General features: G+C 36.4%; 1 protein-coding gene across 1 annotated transcript in view; it reads left to right on the top strand.

The window, feature by feature from the left end:
• The window catches only part of LOC140138764 (TNF receptor-associated factor 2-like), a 44,427-nt gene that overhangs the window by 594 nt on the left and 23,550 nt on the right, over positions 1-20,283 (top strand). Inside the window, exons 2-3 of the mRNA XM_072160529.1 lie at positions 8,950-9,151; positions 11,190-11,256. Coding sequence (XP_072016630.1) covers positions 8,997-9,151; positions 11,190-11,256 — 222 coding nt within the window. The 5' untranslated portion in view covers positions 8,950-8,996. The remainder of the gene's footprint in view (positions 1-8,949; positions 9,152-11,189; positions 11,257-20,283) is intronic.

Below are 20,283 nucleotides of genomic sequence, written 5' to 3'. Positions count from 1 at the left end.
TATGAGACCAAATCTGGTTTCTTGAGAAAAATCATAACGGAGATATTCATCATTTTCTAACCCGGTATACGAAGATTTTCGCCTGATATCAAAATCGTGCATAGCAATTCACGTGTATCGATCCCGTGTATTCATTTTAGTGTCCCTTCTGCACCAAATAATTAATAGCCAGGCGGTGTCGGTGTGCCACGGTCCACACCAGAGATACTATAGGGGAAGGTGGGGCATAACGGACCCCCGGGGCAAAACGGAACCACCTGGAAAAATAGGCCTTCGCAATACTGCCCTCTATGCAAATTATATTGAGGAACACAAGTATGGCTACGAGGATTTACATGTACAACAAAAATTTTATCTGAAACAATCCACTGACATTCGAGCAAGATCGAGTCAAAAAATTACTACCCGTCTGGTGTAAGATATGTAGATGTTTAATGCGCTGAAATTTTACTTCATTAATATCGGATTCCCAAATAATTGTGTATATTGTAAACACGAAGGTACTAGCCATGAGCTGTATTAAGTGCATGGCCTAATATGCTACGATGTATTATGCATGCAACCTATTTCTAAAAAATCGGGTATGGGGCAAAACGGAACCCTAGGTGTGGGGCATAACGGAACAGGGTTCCGTTTTGCCCCAGGGCGCTTGGTCCCACAGATGGGTTCCGTTTTGCCCCAATTGGACATAACTTGTCTTCACTCAAGGAAATGTAGGCGTTATCTAGGGGCCTACTCGAACATGGTAAACACTTCGCTGAAACATAGACATATAACTAGACCTACAGATAGAATTAATGATTAAAAGTTAACCACTTACTCCACAGAGATGGTAGGCCTACTGAATATTTCTTTCTGATCAAATATTGGTCATACATATTATAGGCCTATTAGGCCTATAAGAAGTTAACCACTCACTCCACAGAGATGGTAGGCCCACTTAATATTGTAACTGAATATAGGCCTACATATAAATAGGCCTAGGGCCTATCGATGGAACAACTGATATAAGTTTACACCCAGGGTGCCGTTTTGCCCCATAGGGGGTTCCGTTTTGCCCGATAGTGGGGCAAAACAGTTTTTTTTTGTTGAAAATATTTATAAATATTAAAAAAAATTGTAAGATTCAAGTTATATTGGTTAATGGTATATTAAAGGTAAATACAAACTTCAACTGAACATATAATTTTTACAGTCATATTACTTATGGTGACGTCACAGAGCATCCTCAAAGTTAAGTGTTCCGTTATGCCCCACCTTCCCCTAATAATGAGATAAGACACTCTCTACAAACTGCCTATACCATGCTATACCGCAGTTGAAGACAGGCAATTCATAGCGTAAATGCGCCGGCCAAGTCTTACTACTGAACGTGTAATGAGAAGATACCATAGAGTCCTACATAGAGGTCTGGGGAAGAGACGGTCCGAATTGACCTACCTTGACCTATAATTATACTAAAATGCAGTAAACCTTTGACGAGCGCGACTACTGTGATGTTGCAAATTCGGAGCTGACAACGCGTACGGCGCACAGTTCATTCATAAATTTCCACTCGGCAACAGCAGATCGCCTCAGCAGCCAATCAGAGACAAGTCGTCCAACGCAGTAAATACGCGATGTATGCTTAATATACGCGCTCGTCAAAGGTTTTCTGGAATTGATTATAATTAGAGAATCACATTTTTGTACCGCTCACAAAACAAAGAGTATAAAGGCGCACCATTAGATTTCCAGGGGGCATGGGAGTTTTTGAAGAAAAAAAACTTCGCCCACTAGTGAGACGAAAAAAAAAACTTTGCCCACCAGTGAGACGAAAAAAAAAATGTTTGCCTCACTGATGAGTAAAAAAAAATTTCCCCACCCAACTTTGTATAAAAAATTTACATTAAAATTGAAAAAAAAAGAACTTCGCCGCTGAATGCGGCGAAAAAAAAAATTTGGTGCTATCGGAGGCGAAAAAAAAAAAAAATTCGCCGCCTTTGGCGGCAAAAAAAAATTCTGCCTGACCCAAACTCCCATGCCCCCCTGAGAATCTAATGGTGCGTCCCTAAGTCCGCCCACCGCTGTCAATCATTCTAAGGCTAATGAAAGTCAATTCCCAGTTTCCCGTTACATTATTTTTCATGACTGTGTAGGTGACCATTTCATTATTCATTATTTTATACCATTTCATTATTACCTAGCTGGGGGGTTTTCAACCCCCCGAGCTAGGTACTGTTTTGCTATCCGATTCTTCTTTCTTTCTTCTTCTTCTTCTTCTTCTGGCAACAAACTTCAAAATGCTTCTCCTCCTACATGTTGCACCCTACAATTACGTAATTTGCACATATGTATCGGCTATATCCAGTGCACATAGGGTGCAAACAGAATTGGGATCAAAGATCATTAAAGGGGCATTTTCGGTATATAACCAAATATCTTCAAAATGCTTCTTCTGCCACATATTACATAGCACAATGACGTCACTTACACATTTGCATCGGCTTTACCCAGTGCCCATACCTTGCACACAGAATAGGGGTCAAAGCAGGGTTCGGTTTTTGCCGGCAAAAACCTGTTTTTGCCGGCAAAGTGGCAAAAACCTGGCAAAAACTGTTTTTGCCAGTTTTTGCCCGGTTTAAACCGGCAAAAATGGCAAAAACTCACACATAGTCACTCAAATATTAAAAAGTGACACAGAAAGCTCATAAATAGTAACACACATCTTTCAATGAATCATTCAACATATTTTTTGTCTCATCAAGTCCATAAAATGAAAAAGTTTTGTATTTGATACATGCCACATTTCGATTAAATGCAATTGAGCAATGAAAACGCATGCCTTTAATTTCTTAATATATTGCTTATAATTACAAAATCTGGCCTTGTTACACTTGGGAACTTATTTTTGTAACTTAATAATTTGTTTTGAGATGAAAAAATTGAACTATAAATCACTTTTTTAGTTTTTGCCATTTTTGTCGGTAAAAAATGTCATATAACTGTTTTTGCTATGTGGTTAAAACCACAGTTAAAACCGCGGTTTTTTCCACCTGCGGCAAAAACCTGCGAACCCTGGGTCAAAGGTCATTAAGGGGTAAAATCTTACAATTATATTTATAGCTGGACATCTGTAAGGGGTATGGGGCTCAAACTCAGTGACAACAAATATCATGACCAGGGGAACATTTTGCAGGGGTCAGGTCAAAGGTCATGCAGAGGTCAAAATTTTAGAAATGCATTTTCTGGACATCTGTAAGGGTGCGGGGTTCAAACTCGCTGATAACAAACTTAATGACCAGGGGAACATTTTGCAGGGGTCAGGTCAAAGGTTATCTGGGGTCAAATCTTATAATTTCATTTTTTGGACATCTGTAAGAGGTATGGGGCTCAAACTCATTGATAACAAATCTCATGCCCAGGGAACATTTTTCAGGGTCAGGTCAAAGGTCATGCAGAGGTCAAATTTTAGAAATGCATTTATGAACATCTGTAAGGGCACGGGCTTAATGCCAAGGGAACATTTTGGAATACTTTGCAGGGGTCAGGTCAAAGGTCATCTGGGACCAAATCTTAGAATTTCATTATCTGGACATCTGTATTAAGAGGCAGGGCTCAAACTCACTGGCAACAAACCTCATGACCTGGGGAACGTGATGGAACATCATAGAGGGGTCAGGTCAAAGGTCATCTGGGGTCAAATCTTAGAATGACATTTTCTGGACATCTGTAAGGAGTACGGGACTCAAACTCGGTGACAACGAACCTCATAACCAGGGGAACATTTTTGGAACATCCTGCAGGGGTCAGATACCGCCACAATACCAACACGCCCAGCTAGGTTTGTGGTCTATGACCACCATTTGCCACTAGTTGCATCTGTTACAGGTGTAAACCAATAACTACCCATGTATACATGTGATAAATCACAGTTTGTAGTTTACAGATTTTACAACCACATGAAGGTGATTGTATCAAAAGTTTCACAATATTTTTTATGGGATGAGATCAGAGCAGATCAAAAAGTGCGGGACAGAGAATTGAGTAGGTATTCATTAATAATTCATTATTAACCATATACCATGCTCCTACTGCAAAGAAAATCCCTGAAAATCAACAGAAAGAGATTTATGATATATTTAAAACCACAATTATGTTAAAGTTTGTTAGAAATCAACATTTTATTCAAAATAATGAAATACTTGGCCGGCAATTGTTTTGAGCGGAGTAGGGTAACAGGAAACTGGGAATCAACTTTCATTAGCCTAATGAACAAATAAACAAGCTCTGGCAATGACGTAATCCTAATTATAAATGAGAAAATCACATTGTACATGTACTGTCTGCTGTACTAGATGTGTCGCGGTCCTGTCCACAGTTAGTAACTACAAATTTACGAATTCACCTTTTGGGTAAATCCCATAAACTTCTAAGAGTACACCTAAGAACTTCGTCATTCTGCGTCACGCCGCTCTGCGCCGATCGCACATCGTTTATGGAACATCGTTAGTGCGCATTGCAAGTCGGCGTGACGTCAAATGACGAGTTCTCAGGTGTACTCAAGCAAAGGGTTATGGATTTACCAAAAGGTCAATTAAAAAATCTATGGTCGGTCGGAGTTGTTGAATTTGACATGTGCTCACTCACCAGGCGCGTGCCAGGGGAGTGGGGGGGGGGGGGCTTTGGGTCTTTAAAAAAAATGTATTGTTATCTCATCTCATCTCATCTCATCTGTATAGTCAGCAAGACATCATTTCTCGACACATCACGCTAACTGTGTAAAAACCTCTGAATGATGCTTGCATTATTGGTCAAGTATTTGGTCAAAAATGTGATTACTGTTCAAAAATGTGTCAGACTTTAGTTCCAAAATGTCATTTTTGGTCAAAAATTGTAATTTTTGGTCAAATGCAATTTTTGGACAAATGTGTATTTTTTTGATTTTTTTTGTCCAAAATGTGATTTTTTGGTCAAATGTGATTTTTGGTCAAAATTCAATGTATGATTCTTGGCCCAAAATGTGATTTTTGGTCAAAATGTATTGTTGTTGGTCAAGTATTTGGTCAAAAATGTGATTACTGTTCAAAAATGTGACTTTAGTTTCAAAATGTCATTTTTAGTCACAAATTGTAATTTTTGGTTAAATGCAATTTTTGGTCAAATGTGTATTTTTGTGATTTTTTTCGTCCAAAATTTGATTTTTTTGGTCAAAATACGGTTTCTATTTCGATCATCATCAAATCAATGATTTCTGGCCCAAAATGCAATTTTTGGACAAATGTGTATTTTTTTATATTTTTTTTGTCCAAAATGTGATTTTTTGGTCAAATGTGATTTTTGGTCAAAATATGATTCTTGGCCCAAAATGTGATTTTTGGTCAAAATGTATTGTTGTTGGTCAAGTATTTGGTCAAAAATGTGATTATTGTTCAAAAATGTGACTTTAGTTTCAAAATGTCATTTTTAGTCACAAATTGTAATTTTTGGTTAAATGCAATTTTTGGTCAAATGTGTATTTTTGTGATTTTTTCGTCCAAAATTTTTTGGTCAAAATACGGTTTCTATTTCGATCATCATCAAATCACTGATTTCTGGCCCAAAATGCAATTTTTGGTCAAATGTGATCTGTGGTCAAAAATGTGATTTTTGGTCAAAATATGATTCTTAATCCAAAATGTGATTTTTAATAAAAAAGATTTTTGGGTTCAAAATGTATCAAACAAGTCTGCAAACTACTTGGTCAAAAATGTGATTACTGTTCAAAAATGTGACTATAAAAAACATGGTTTCTATTGATTTTAATGGTTTCTAAAAAAAAGCATTTGATTTTTGGTCCAAAATGTGATACATGGTCAAAATTTAATCTTTAGTCACAATGTGTTTTTTGGTCAAAAATGTTATGGTCCAATGTGATTTTGGCTCAAAATTTGATTTTTGGTCCAATGTGATATTCTTAGTCAGTGGGAGTGGTCTAGTTCGTAGACACATTTTTGATTGGACAATCGCAAGATTTCGGTGCCGTTTATCAGGCCGTAGACGACCCCACGTCATCATGCGTCTTGATAATGCCTTACACGCTTGTAGAGGTGCGCGTATGTATTGCGCTGTAATGCGTGAGACTAGTGCGGAATACGCGACGCGCTAGCAGTCACGCCGCAACAGAATACGTGAAGTTGTAAAAAGTTTACGTTCATTTTATAATGAGGGAGTTTTTATGACGGTAACTTAGTTTTTGCTTAAAAAAATTGTTTACAGTTATTAAAATAATATTTAACTGACTAAGAATGAGAATAAACGATAGGAATTTTTATTTTGCCTAGATCCTCTACCTATGATAGACGACAGGCAGGTCCAATATTTTATCGTAGTGGATACCGGCTGCGCCGGCATCCACTACTCAAAATATTGGACCTGCCTGTCGTCTATCACACGGTAGAGGATAGGCAAAATAAAAAATTCCTATCATTTATTCTCTAATTTAGGTCAAAATGTATTTTGTGATTTTGGCCAAAAATTTTGATTTTTGGTCCAATGGGATTTTTGATCCTTATGTGATTTTTAGGCCAAAATGTATTTTTTGGTCAAATGTGTATTTCACTTATTTTCAGTGATTTTTTGGTCCAAAATGTGATCTAACATCGTTGGTCAAGTTTTTGGTCAAAATGTGATTACTGTTCAAAAATGTGACTTAAGTTCCAAAATATAGGGCACGGTGGAGGGCACGGTGGCTCAGTGGTTACGGCCTTGGACTCATAATCTGAGAGCTTGCTTGACGTGCGTGGGTTCGAGTCCCGTCCCGCCACCGTGTTGCGCCCTTTGGGCAAACGTGGTTCCGACATATTCTAATAACGGCGGAATAAATGTAAAGCGCTTTGAGGCTGTTTACGGCATAAAGCGCTATATAAATATCTACATTTTTTTTTAATGTGATCTTTGGTCAAAATTTAATTTTTAGTTACGATGTGTTTTTATTTTTTTGGTGCAAACATTTTTTTGTGAATTTTTTGGTCCAAATTGTGATTTTTGGTCAAAATGTGATCTTTGGTCAAAAATATGATTTTTGGTCAAAATTTAATTTTTAGTTACAATGCGTTTTTATTTTTTTGGCCCAAACATTTTTTTGTCAAAACAAGGTTTCTGTTTTGATCAAAAAATTTTTTGGTGCGAATGTGATTTTTTTTTGGGTCAAAATGTGATTTTTGATAAAAAAAATGATTCTTGGTCCTATTAATATGATTTGTGATCAAAATTTAATTTAATTTTTGGTCAAAATGTGGGGTTTTTGGGGGTCAAAATGAGATTTTTGGTCAAAATATTCTTGGTACAAAATATGAATTGTGGTCAAAATTTAATGTTTGGTCAAAATGTTGGGTTTTTTTGGGTCAAAAATGTGTTTTTTTGGTCACAATGTTTTTTTTGTTTTGTCAAATATGTGAGTTTTTGTTCGAATGTGATTTTTAGTCGAATGTGATTTTTAGGCCAAAATTTATTTTTTGGTCAAATGTGTACCGTATTTTTGTGATTTTTTTGTCCAAATTGTAATTTTTTTGTCAAAATGTAGGCTTTGGTCAAAAATGTGACTTTTGGTCAAAATATGATTTTTGGTCAAAATGTGGGGGTATTTTGGGTCAAAAATTGTGATTTTTGGTGACTTTTGAATTTGATCAGAAATGACTTTTGGTTAAAAATGAGTTTTGGTTGATGCATATGCTTGTATTTTACAACATAAGTGACAGAGCTTGAAAAAAATGTTAATTTCCTGGGATTCTGGGAAGCAAGCTAGATATCCCACAATTTATAGCATGTTTTTATACAAATAAGACACAAATCCCCCCCCCCATACCAGAATTTCCCTCCAAACACCAAAATTTCACGGGAAGGAGCTTCCCAAATTCCACACTTTTTTGAGTCATGATAAGTGACAATTTTAGCAAAAATGGAATTTTTTGTGTACATGTATGAAATAGGTTTTAAAATTGTACAACTTAGTAATTATTTTCATACATGTACTGAAATGTTGATGCGTCTACATTTTGAGAGCGTGCAGAGCGGAAACACAGAAGTGGGTGGCTGAATCAATCATCTGACATTATAGCAACAGATCGATAATCAGATTGGCAGATTATGCATCAAAATGTTGGTCGAGCAAATCGCCGCCCAGCGCCCTTGAAGGAAACGCATGAGCTCTGCATATGTCGCTCATCCCCAAGGTTACCACCTGAGCCAAAGTTGTGCAATTTTGACCAATAATGAGGTGTTTGTAGAATAACTCAGTGACCATATAATAGGCCATACATGGATATCAAAAGCACAAACAAATATAAGATTTTTGAAATCCTTGTTTGTGATCAGATGAATTACTCATAAGATCTGTTGAAAAATTTGAATATGAGGGGAATATGATATTGTGTGACCTAGTGAGTAGTGGCTATTTGGAGCCAAATCCAAAATGCTTCCACATCTTAAAATAAACTTTACATGTATGACTGGACCTGAATATTTATGCCAGGGGGAGTGAGAATTAAGGTTTTTTTTTGTTGCAATTTCGGGTACCATACTCGATTACCCGGCCAATAATCGGTTGGGTACCGGGGTACATTACTACAAAATTACCCGAAAATGTCACTGTCAGTCTGAACACTTTATTGTGCAGGATGGACGGGAGGATGGACAACACCATGTCAGAGGGAAAAGCAAGCTCTTGAATAAAATCTTTGCAGACAAGGCCACCCTGGATTGGAACTGACTCTGGCACAACAAGACATTGCCAACTTTTGATTTCTATCATCAAGTGGAGAAGAAGCACCTGGTATTGAACAACCTGTCACCTTGTTATAAAGTGAATTCAGGCATGGGTAGGACATCAATGGGTTGAGACCAGGGGTACTAGTTTTTGGTCAATTGATGTGTCCTAGTAGGTGATATATAGCCACCTAACATTTTCTTTTGTATTCTCTATTTTAAAAGGATTAAGTACCTGAAACATTTCAAGTGGAAGTGAGTGACTATAAGGAATGCCAGGTTACAAAAGAGAAGCCCTCATCACTTCCCAGAAGTTTCCTAGCCATCTGCAGTGTGTGATTTGCAAGTTGCTTTTGAGGTCTCCGGTTCAAACTGTTTGTGGTCATCGATTCTGTGAAACTTGTGTGAAGAGCAAGCTTGAGACAAGGTTTGCCTTTTTTTAGTTTTAATGAAGCTTTTGTTTGTGTTTTATGTGTGTTTCTTTTTTGCCTCTAGGACATGACCTATCATGTGATCATGATTGCTAGCAATATATATAGCTTTATATGATAGCTTATCAAGGATGTGATTGCATTAGGGATTCAATCATGTTTCACCGTTGTTCATCACCGTTTAACAACGATGCGGCAAGCGTCGTCTGCGTGGTTTACTTGCGAGGGCAGCTTTAGCTGCCCGGCGAAGTAAACTGCGCAGACGCTGCCGACGCGAGTTGTTAAACGATGATGAACAACGATGAAACTATGATTGAATACCTTTCAACAACGAAAAGAAGCTAAAGACCGTATAATTCACGATTATTTCACGGGGAAATGTCAGTTAATCATTGTCACTAAGCCTTACAAAAACTTCGATGATTTCTCTGTTAATATCATCAATAAAACTACAGAATAAAACGGCAAAATTTAGCCGCTATCTGAAAATACTGAATTCAACTTGTAAGCTTGCATACGCACAAAGGTTCCAGGCATGATGAATTTTACGCGCTCTCGCGTAACGCGTAGTCTCGCTCACGTTCGCGTATACACTACAGTAAAAGTGTGGATTCATCACAGATTAACAACGGTTGGCTCCTGTACAAAGGTATAGGAGGAGTTGTTGAATTATAAGTATATGTCATGTCAAAAGGAGACACTTTTGGGCAGGATCGTAAATTGGAGAAATAGTCAAAAATCTGACCGGGGGTGATTTTTTTCACAATTTGGGTTTGTTGCGAATTTGTTATGTTATTAATGTTAAAAATAATGTGTGATAGTTTCAGACCGGAATATAACTGGCATCTTGTATTTTTTGAGACATTTTTCAAGGTAATTCCTACTCTCAACATTGTCAATAATATTTTTAAAGACCGATATCTCAATTTCCAATTTTATAATACCATAACTTACAAACTCAATATCTTCGCTTAGGAATGTCCGATTTCATTGGGGAAAACAGCATTGTGGAGCAAAATATCTCTGTATTCAACAAAATATGTAAAAACATCAGAATTGATAACCTGCCCAAAAGTGTCTCCTTTTGATATGACGTCACATATGATTGCTAATAATCAGATTGAATGCTAGTTCCGCCAGGGGTATAATTACTTACAGTAGAAATGGTGGCTAGTGAGCCTTTATGATTGCTTTCATGATTGCTTATCAGCAGTGATTGTAAACATGATTGCTTAAGGGGGGTACTACACCCCTCTATAAATGTATGTCTATTTTTGCATTTTTCTCAAAAACTAATCACACACTGGTAACAAAAGTTATGTATATTATTGGAAATACTACACTGGAATTTCAGTGACCCAAGGCAAGCGGTTCGTTATTTATGATACGAAATAAGGTACCACTAGCATGTACCTCATTTCCTGTCATATATACTGAACCGCTTGTCTTGAGTCACTGAAATTTCAGTGTAGTAATTGGATTCCTTGCCCCAATAATATACATAACTTTTGTTACCACTGTGTTATTATTTTTTGAGAAAAATGCAAAAATAGTCACAAATTTACCACAGGGGTGTAGTACCCCTTAAGAATTGCTTGTTTCAATCTTCTATAAAGGGCTTTCCCTGATCAATGTTTTACAGTCTACCTTTCTCCACATTAATCAGGCTCATGGTAGACAATTAAGAAGCAATGCCAATCTCACCCAGCTCTGCGCATAGGTTTGCTAGGAGTCCATCCCTTACTTTGTTGGGTTACATAACAGTAACCCCTCATAATTCTGCCTAATCTCCTGCATTGCCTTGCTGGTGGTCCTGTTTCTTTTTGGCTGCCTTGTGTTCTGATCTCATTTTTTGTTTATATTTATAATTATATGTTGTTAATGCTGATCTCATTGTAGTGTCTTGCTTTTTGTGCACAATGTAATTCGGCCTCCGGGCCGCGATTTTGTGGGAATAAAATACCTCTACCTTTTTACTACCTGTGTATACCACACAAATTGCACCTTATGTGTTTATCAACTTTTGTTTTTCAGGTCTGAAAATGAGGAACCAAAGTGTCCAGTATGCCCAGATGAAGAAGGAATATTTGACAAAGAAAAGGTATCAAATCAAACTGAAATTCCTTTATTGTATCATTATTGTAAATGCTAGGGGGCATATGTTGTATGGTAGAGTTTTGATTCATTTTTAAATTTAAAATTCTGAGTTTTGAGTCTTAGTAGAGCCATGCATTTGTGTTGTGTTCTTGAGCAAAGCCCTGGGAGCAAAGCATTTTCCCTCAAATTACCCTTTCCACCCGGTACCCACAGGTACAGTCAGGTAAAATAAGAAACCTGGAGTATTCCAAAAAAATTTTATGGGGGGGAGTGGGGGCAGTGGCGTAGCTGAGATTTTTTCAAGGGGGCAAGCCTGTATGGGGCGGGGGCCAAATCCACCAAATTTCCCTGTACTGGGGGGGGGGGGGTGGGGGCCCAAATAGACAATTTTGCCATGCTTATTGATATTAATCGTATGGTATTGCATATCGTATGGATTCTCCATCTCTCTGCCCCTCTTCTCACTCTCTCTCCTCTCTTTTTTCCTCTTTCTCCCGCCTTTTTCCTCTTTTTTCCTTGCACTGGGCGGGGGCCCCCCTGGCAGCTACGCCACTGGGGGGGGGGGGCAAATGCCAAATTCTAGGCAGATTTTCAGGCCTTTAAATTCACTTTGCCCTCCATTGCACCCCCACCTAGAATATATAACATGTATGGTGCCCCAATGCAATTAGCTGAATACAACATATGCTGCTATCTTGCATTTCATATCAGACTGTAGTTTATTATAAAACTAGTCTCTCATTACCCCCGGTCATTACCATATGTCATCATCTCTTATATCTGACTAATGGCTTCTGCAGATTATACATAGTATAGCAAGAAACATGTCAAGAGATTTCCCCATTGGTTGACGCAACACTGAAGCAATGTTTAGTGTAAGACAATTTTGGAGAGGATCAAGTAACTCTTGTTGGGATGAAGAAAAGAACATTGTTCCTCTTTGGGGGATTTTGCCAGGGAAGTGGGCAATTAATCATGTGCCTAGCTGTGTCTGTACCGTAATGTGCCAAGTTGGTCTCCGTATAAGATGGCTCATGACCATGTTTGTTTTTATATATTCATAGTTTATATCAGGAAAGTTCAACATTCAGTAAAGCTACCACACATTTTCCAAAAGTTTTATACCATTTGACATTTGTCTCCCCTGGGGAACCTGTGTATGCACTTTTCCAAAGGGTCATGTGTCATCTTATAGTAAATGGACTATTACCTGCAAATGGGGATTTCCCAAATGTCAACAAGAAGGCATGTGACTATGAGACATGGTTAGCTTGTTTATCAACAAGGAAAGCATTCTCTGTCACTGAGTATGTCCAACATCACTCCTAGAGTGTTTCCCATAGGCTACGTGTAGGCCTTTTGCATGTCTGAACAAATGCCAGCATTAATCATTTTTGTTGACCAGTCCCTCATGGTATAAATATTGTTGCAATGAGCAATGCTGCCTTTATATGATCTAAAAACATGGCATACCATAGAGTTATGTAACCTTTATGTTTGTACTAGTTTGAGATTTGAATGGGTTGGGTCAAAATTTCGTACTCCAAAATTTTCCCCTAACCTTTTGAGCATACATGGGGTACTCAACTTTTGATGTGACAGGTATGTTGACTACCGGTCTCATGACTAGGGCGTATCAGTATAAAATGATTTTAAAAAGGGGGCTCGTTGGGTATAACAAAATTAAAAAGGCAGTTGTTGGGTATAAAATGTTGAAAAAGGGTCATCGGGTAGAAAAGTTCCAAAAATGGGACAAAATTTTTTTTTAAATACAAAACAAAATAATTTGCTAAATAAGAGTTTGAAAGTTTCCGCTATATTCTATGTCATTTTGATGATAAAATTCTAGAAAAAAGCTAATGAGTTCTGGTTTGTGGTTCTGACAAAAATTTGTGTTTGGCATGCATTCTCAATCACTACCAGGGTCATTAACATGGCCTGCGTTTTTTTATATTTTTTTTAAAAATTCAAACATTTTTAAAAATCTCACTATTTTTATATAAAATTAATATAATGCTTTGTCCATGAGGGATGTTTGTCAATTTTGACTACTAGATAATTGTTAGATAATTAAAGACTAGTCTTGCAATAAAATATTCATTTTCAATTAGTGGGAATTTTTGAGATTTAGAATATCTGTAAAAGTTGTCATTTAAGAATTTTTTTTTCCAGATTTAAGGTTGGTCGCGGAGGGCAACACAGCAATGTTTGACCTTACTTTAGTATTTACACACCCACTGCTTGTCATACAGACTCTACTTTAGTATATTGAGGGGTCTAGTAGTCATAGTAACCAAAAAACAGCAACCAAGTTCAACAACAAGTTAAACACTATTATTTCTGGGGATTAGGCCAAGTAAAATAAAAACCATGTATATCGTTCCCTCCCTTACCGATTTTTGGAGATTTTCAAATATTTTTGTTATTTTTTCTGTTTGCTTCCTTACTCTGTTTCTAAAATTGTTATGATGAAAAGACACGTTTAGAAGTTCTTGATTATCATTTATAAACACATTGCAAACACTTTCTTCAAGCTAGGGTTAGGGCTTTGGGGAAATAACAAAAATATTAAGGGGCCTCTATCGCCAATTTTATGATGTGTTGACAAACACTTTGCAATTGCAATTTTACACAGAAATGAATGGTAAAAAAATAACACAATAACAAATAATAAGGACCTCCCTCACCGATTTTTGAAAAAGTCTGGACGATATACATGTTCTTTTTTTTACTTGGCCTTAAATCTATGAAATAATTTGCCTTTCAAAACAGTTAATTCAGTGGCATAGCTAAGGGGCAGAAAGGTGGGGGGGGGGGGATTTAGCTACCTCTATCAGAAGTCTCCCTGGGGATGCTGGCTGCCCTGATATATTAGGCCTTTTGTTATACTTTTTAAGCCCTCTTTTTGCCCATTTACGTCAAATTGATCCTCCTTGAAAGTTGTGCCCCTTTTCCCCTTCTGAAAAAAGGCCTGGCTATGCCACTGCCCTTATTACATGGAGTGCAATTTTTAAACACAAGTTCTAATTTACATCTAAGGCCTGTAAATTAATTGAATTTCAAATGAACCTATAGAAAAAGAGATAAAAAAAAACATGAATGAGAGAAAATAAAAGATTTATGAATCTAAAATCCAGCAAATGGTTGAATTGAAGCAGCATCATATAGTCATAGGCATCTAGAAAAAAATGTTTTCTAGTTCCAGCTGATGACATTCTGTTGACATGGCCTACTTTACCATTACAGAATGATGTAACACAACATGATGTTAAACGCTGGGGGGGGCCTGCATTGTGGCCTGTATACCATCTACCATCAGCGGTAATCAGTGACGTCGCAGCACATTGAAAGTGAGGGGGGGGCAGGTTGTTCAGTTCCCCCGAATGGAGTCTGATTAGGAGTGTAAGGTGCGTGTAAGAAATGACTGATTTCCCCCGAATGACCAACAAAAGTGGGGGGCGTTCAGCTGGCGATAATCAACTTTTGAAAAGCACCCTAAACCTGGATTTAACAGGTAAACAGGCACCTGTTTTCACATTTAATTCCTTGCATCAAATGTCATACCCTAAAGAAGGATTGCTGTGCTATTGTTTTGGCGATTGGTGACTCGTCATTATGGTTATTTTCTCCGGGATTTTCGGGAAAATGTCAAATTTCCACCACAAATTTCATTTTACATGCTTTTGAAGAAAAGCATATTTATCTCTCGATCTATCCAATTTAGGCCTCCCTATACATACCCTTTCCGCTTATAAGCACAGCTAAGTGAATTTCAGGGGGGCTCAAAATTGTCCCCAGCTGGGAGGGGCAAGAGTTCTAGGGGGGAATTTCCCCCATCCCCTCCTGGTGCCACCACTGTTTAAACATATAGTTGAGTGTCCAAAACAGAAGCTAAAAGGATGATTTGTTATCCATACACAGGGGGATTGGAAACTTTTGCAAACTGAAGGTCCAATTTGGTGCATCACTTTCACATTTTTTTTCAGGGCCTATAATACAGAATTGATTATTTATGTTCACCCAGACATGTGACACACATCACATCCGCCGCCATGGTTCTCACCAAATAAATTTTGTCATGCAATGGGGGATTATCCCCTAGTTGTTCAGAAAACATTTCATGTTTGGCATGACTGTAATTGCATCATTTTCATGTATACTATAAACCAGGTGTTTGAAAATGCCCTACATGGCTACATTCATGGATCATGGGCGTAAATAGAACATAGACATGTGAAGACTGGTTGTATTAAATGTGAGCTAGACATTGAAAAGGGCTGAATAGTGCATTATTTGCCAAGTTTTTCTCCTGTCTCACATTGTAGAACTACCAGATAATGTTGACCATTGTAAATAGGTTTTTCTTAAAGGCACTTATCAGTGTGCCTGACAACTGTGGTGCCTGACAGAAGCAGTACATTTTAGGAATAGCTGATAAAGCGAAGGATAAAGTACAGAGTGCTCATAAGATTTTTTTTCTTGAAAAAAAAAATTAGGAAGAAAAACATGGGGAAAAACTGCCGTAAATGAAATCATGCTTTTCTCAGTAGTCATTGCAATTGAGAATGGTGAAGTAATATGTTGGCAATATTATTAAACTAGCAGTCGATGTGTGATTTTTTTTCACAGTTCTGCATCACCTACCTAGCTGTCTAGGTGAGTGTGAAATACTTCAATATTTTGGACAGTTAATTAACATTTTAATTGACAATACACCAACGCTGTCATAAATATTGCTCTCTCTCTCTCTCTGTTGCTCTCTATAGTATATATGTAAAACCCTTGTCCTATCAAGGTTTTTGGTTTCGCTGGTTGTATATCTCTACCAGGGCTACGCTACTGAGACGTATGCAAAATAAATTAAAGGGGACTATAAATAATGTCATTAAGATCTTGAATACGAATACAAGTTCAGTTTTGTTTTATTTGGATTGCTGGACTAGTTTATTTCCCTTAATAACTCAAACATCCAAAGGGCTGCTTATTTTCTTTGGAAACGGATCACTTCCTTCGGGAAGGCATCTAATTAGTACAGTGTGTATTATGTTCAAAATATTTATATTGAGAATACCCAGCACTGGAGACAGATTCTGATGGTGTTTCAACAAGCCAAGTTACCAGTTGAGGTGTAAAGGATGCCAAAACCATTCAGTTCCACAATGACAAGAAGTGCCAATAAAAAGGCTAGTTCATATTACTACACAATGCCATGCACATTCTACAACAAGTATTTATATTATAATAGATTTATTATATTCTGTTCAACAAATTTGCACATCTAAACAAGTGAATAAATTGTCAAAGCAGACACCGCAAAATTTGAGGGAATGGAAAAACCCTTTCGTTTCTATATCACACCATAGGAAGCTGCTATTGCGTCATGAATAAATCCACGATTGTAGCTGTGTGTTTATTCCAGGGTCATTCAAAAAACTGTGCCTCAACTATTCTATGTTTCTTTCTGTTAAGGGCTGGGGTATGAACGTTTGGACAGTATTTATTTTGGGACATTAGAGCACATCAGACATATCGAATTGCATTCTGAATACGAAGAATGTCATTCTGATATTAAATAATTTTGATTTTTTGAAATTACAATTTAATACACATTTTATGGCAAATCATTAAAATTGATATTTTTGATATTTAACAGTACTTGAAGTAAACTTTATAAATCTGATGATTTATACTTAAAGTGTATGTAGGTGGGATGAAAAGCCGACGATCAATTGAAAATTTTGACCTTTTCAGTATAGAAGATATGGATTTTTTTCCCAAAACACCAAAAAAATTAGGTCTTTTTGGGAAAAAATCCATATCTTCAATATGAAAGGTAAAAATTTTCAATTGACCGTCGGCTTTTCCTCCCTGCTACATACACTTTAAGAATATATCATTAGATTTATATAATTTACTTTGAGGACTGTTATATATCAAAAATTTGAAAAATATCAAATTTTTATAATTTGTCATAAAATTTGTATTATATTATGATTTTCAAAAATGAAAATTATTTGATATCAGAAAGACATGCTTCGTATTCAGAATGCAATTCGATAGGTCTGAGGTGCTCTCATGTCCCACAAAAAATACTGTCGAAAAGCAATAAACGCTCATTTTAGATCCCTTAATGGTAGCCCGCCCTTATATTTCCAGGATTAGTAACCTGTGTCTTGTTTAGCTTAAATTTTGTTGACTTCTCCCTTTAAAGAATGAACAGAAAAAAACTTTATTAAACTAGATTTAAAAAAGATTTTACATATATGCACCAATTTATAAATAGTAGTAAGTACAGACACATCACTCACACAGCCACACCTAGTATGCAAATAATAGAAAACATGTCAAATACACACAGATACATTACATTCTAGGATTACATGCGGTTACAGTCTGCTATGTTGGAAGGTTCACTATGTTGTAAATATTAGGTTTGCTAAGATGAAAATGAAATACAATTTGTAATGTTGAATCTAACCTTAACCCTATATACCTAGCCCAAAGCCCATCCCTTAATGTGGGGGACATTTGGCCCAAATTGTCAAAATGTAGCTGCAGATATGAAGAACAAAAATTGCTCATTTTGCTGAAAGGTTGGGGTACATGTCACCCCTATCACCGCCCCTGTGCCCATGCCTTATCCTAACCATGGCTAATTATAACCTTAATTCATATTTGACATAAGTGAAACTTATTTTCAATATAGTAATATAATAATAGTAATAATAATAAACCTGCTATATCAAGCTCATTTTGTCACAAAGACCTAATTGCAAATTTTGACATCGGGTGCAAACACCCAATGTACACCTGGAAAATACAATCAGATAAACACCTCTCACCCACAAACACAAATGCACAAACTAAGGCTCAACCGATTATCAGATTGGATATCATTATCATATCAGCCCGATATTAACGGATCAGATATCTTTAAAAAAATTAATTTTTTTCCCCAAAGTTTTCGGTGATTTAGGACCACTGGACCTATTCTGAAGTGGTAGGATCATTCACAGTTAATTTGAAGAAAAAAAAATCAAAAAAAAAATGGTTTGTTATCTTTAATATATATGCAAACCATTAACCAATGTATACCTCTTCATGTATCACATATTATAAATGCATGGAAAACCAATGCATCTATAATATGTGATTGGACACCACAAATCAGCCGTAAAGTCGGCCCTGGTCAATTTTGTTTTATTTCGTCTTTAGAAAATATACATCATAAGCTTTAAAATGGTATATCAGTTGACTTCAAATGATATCCAGAAGCGGGGTTATGGTTTGTTGAAATCTGTTCCTTCAACAAAATTGTAATTTTTTTCTGTTCTACATGTGTCTCTTTTTCCACATTTCTTGTAATAAATATCAAACAGTCATAATTGGCGGTCATTTCAAATCATCCCGAAGTCAACGAGGTTCAGGAATGTCCTCTCATTTCATTGTTAATTGTTGGTTATACATACCTAGACAAAATACAATGCTTTGTTATCCACCACTTGAACAGGATTTAGCCAAAGCAAACAAATAGATAGAAGCTTATTATCCTCTTCAGCAATAGGATTATTGATCGGTGTAAACAGTGTTTGATGAGATACTTGTCACGCCGAATGGAGATACCTATGAATACGACCTTTACGTATATTTTACACTGTAATTCAGAATACAATTTGCAAGAGTTTACGGCTCATTCGTAGTGTCCACTCACATATGTGATACATAAAGAGGTAAACATTTGTTAATGGTTTGCATATTAAGGATAACAAACTGAAATTTTTTTGCAATTTTCATCCATTTTTTTTCAAATTAACTGTGGATGATCCTAGCACTTCAGAAATACACCCAGTGGTTCTTGAAAGTAGCCAAAAACTTTAAAAAAACCAAATTAATTTTTAAATTTTTTTTTCGGATATCGGTCGATATTACAATATTGACATCGGATTGGTAGAAATGCCATATCGGTTGAGCCCTAGCACAAACATCACATACAGAGCAGTGAAACAAGACAGAGTGTATAATAAAGTTAATGTAGATTCTTTTTGGGCGGGTGCCCTATATTCTCTGACTATTGACCTACTTTTTCACATGCCGCAGTGTTGAGAAAATATTTGTGCCGGTTATATCCCAAACACCCATAGAGGTGATAGTTTACGGCGAGTTTTGTAATTATTACTTGATTTGATATGCAAGTAATACGATAAAGTCGTCATAGGCAGTAATGTGTTTGTATTAAAAGAAATAACAAAAATAATTATTTAAGTAATAGAAATACTATTTGGAAATTGCAGCAAGATTTGCAGATGTTTTATTTGAACAGTACTAGTTCACCAGTTTTGCTAGTTTTCCTAATCTTTGGGCTAAATTAATAGCATCGTGAAGGTCATAAATATCATTTTATACTGTACTGATAGCTTCCGCATGTACTTAAATACAGCTTGTATGTGCATTGTGTTCAGTGTGTACATAGGCTATTTACTTTTCAAATCTTGTGACAAATAGTGCTTGCTGATGCTTGTATAAGGTATTATAGACAAATTATTAGAATGCATGTGCACCAGTAGAAATGGCCCAGGTTGGATGAAATAAATAAACATATGAATGAATATTTTATTCTCTGGATTATTTTTGTTGGGACAAAATAATGATATAGTTTGATGCTTTGAAATACAGTAATTAATCATAATAAAGTTACAAAGTTAAAAAATAATATCGAAATATTGTAAAATCAAACTTTTCCCCTCATAAGTTGTATTAAAACAACATATTGAGGAAATGACAGATTTTTAAACTTTGATATGGAAAGATACCCCAGCCCTGTTGTCTCACCAGAGAAGATGAGCAGAAGTCTTTCTATCTGATGATAAAAAAACCCTCTAGGTATGATTAAGAAAATGTTTTAAATAACTATTATCTACAAAAGTTTTATAACAATGTTTTATATAAAATGTAAACATAAAACGTCTTCTGTTATAATGTGAAGGGTTAACATAAAAACAGGGAAAATCTGTTCCAACTGACCAGCAGAGCC

Source organism: Amphiura filiformis, chromosome 18, assembly GCF_039555335.1.
Source record: "Amphiura filiformis chromosome 18, Afil_fr2py, whole genome shotgun sequence".
Classification (NCBI taxonomy): domain Eukaryota; kingdom Metazoa; phylum Echinodermata; class Ophiuroidea; order Amphilepidida; family Amphiuridae; genus Amphiura; species Amphiura filiformis.
The sequence above is the reverse complement of the archived record's forward strand: the minus strand, read 5'-3'. Positions and strand labels throughout refer to the sequence as shown.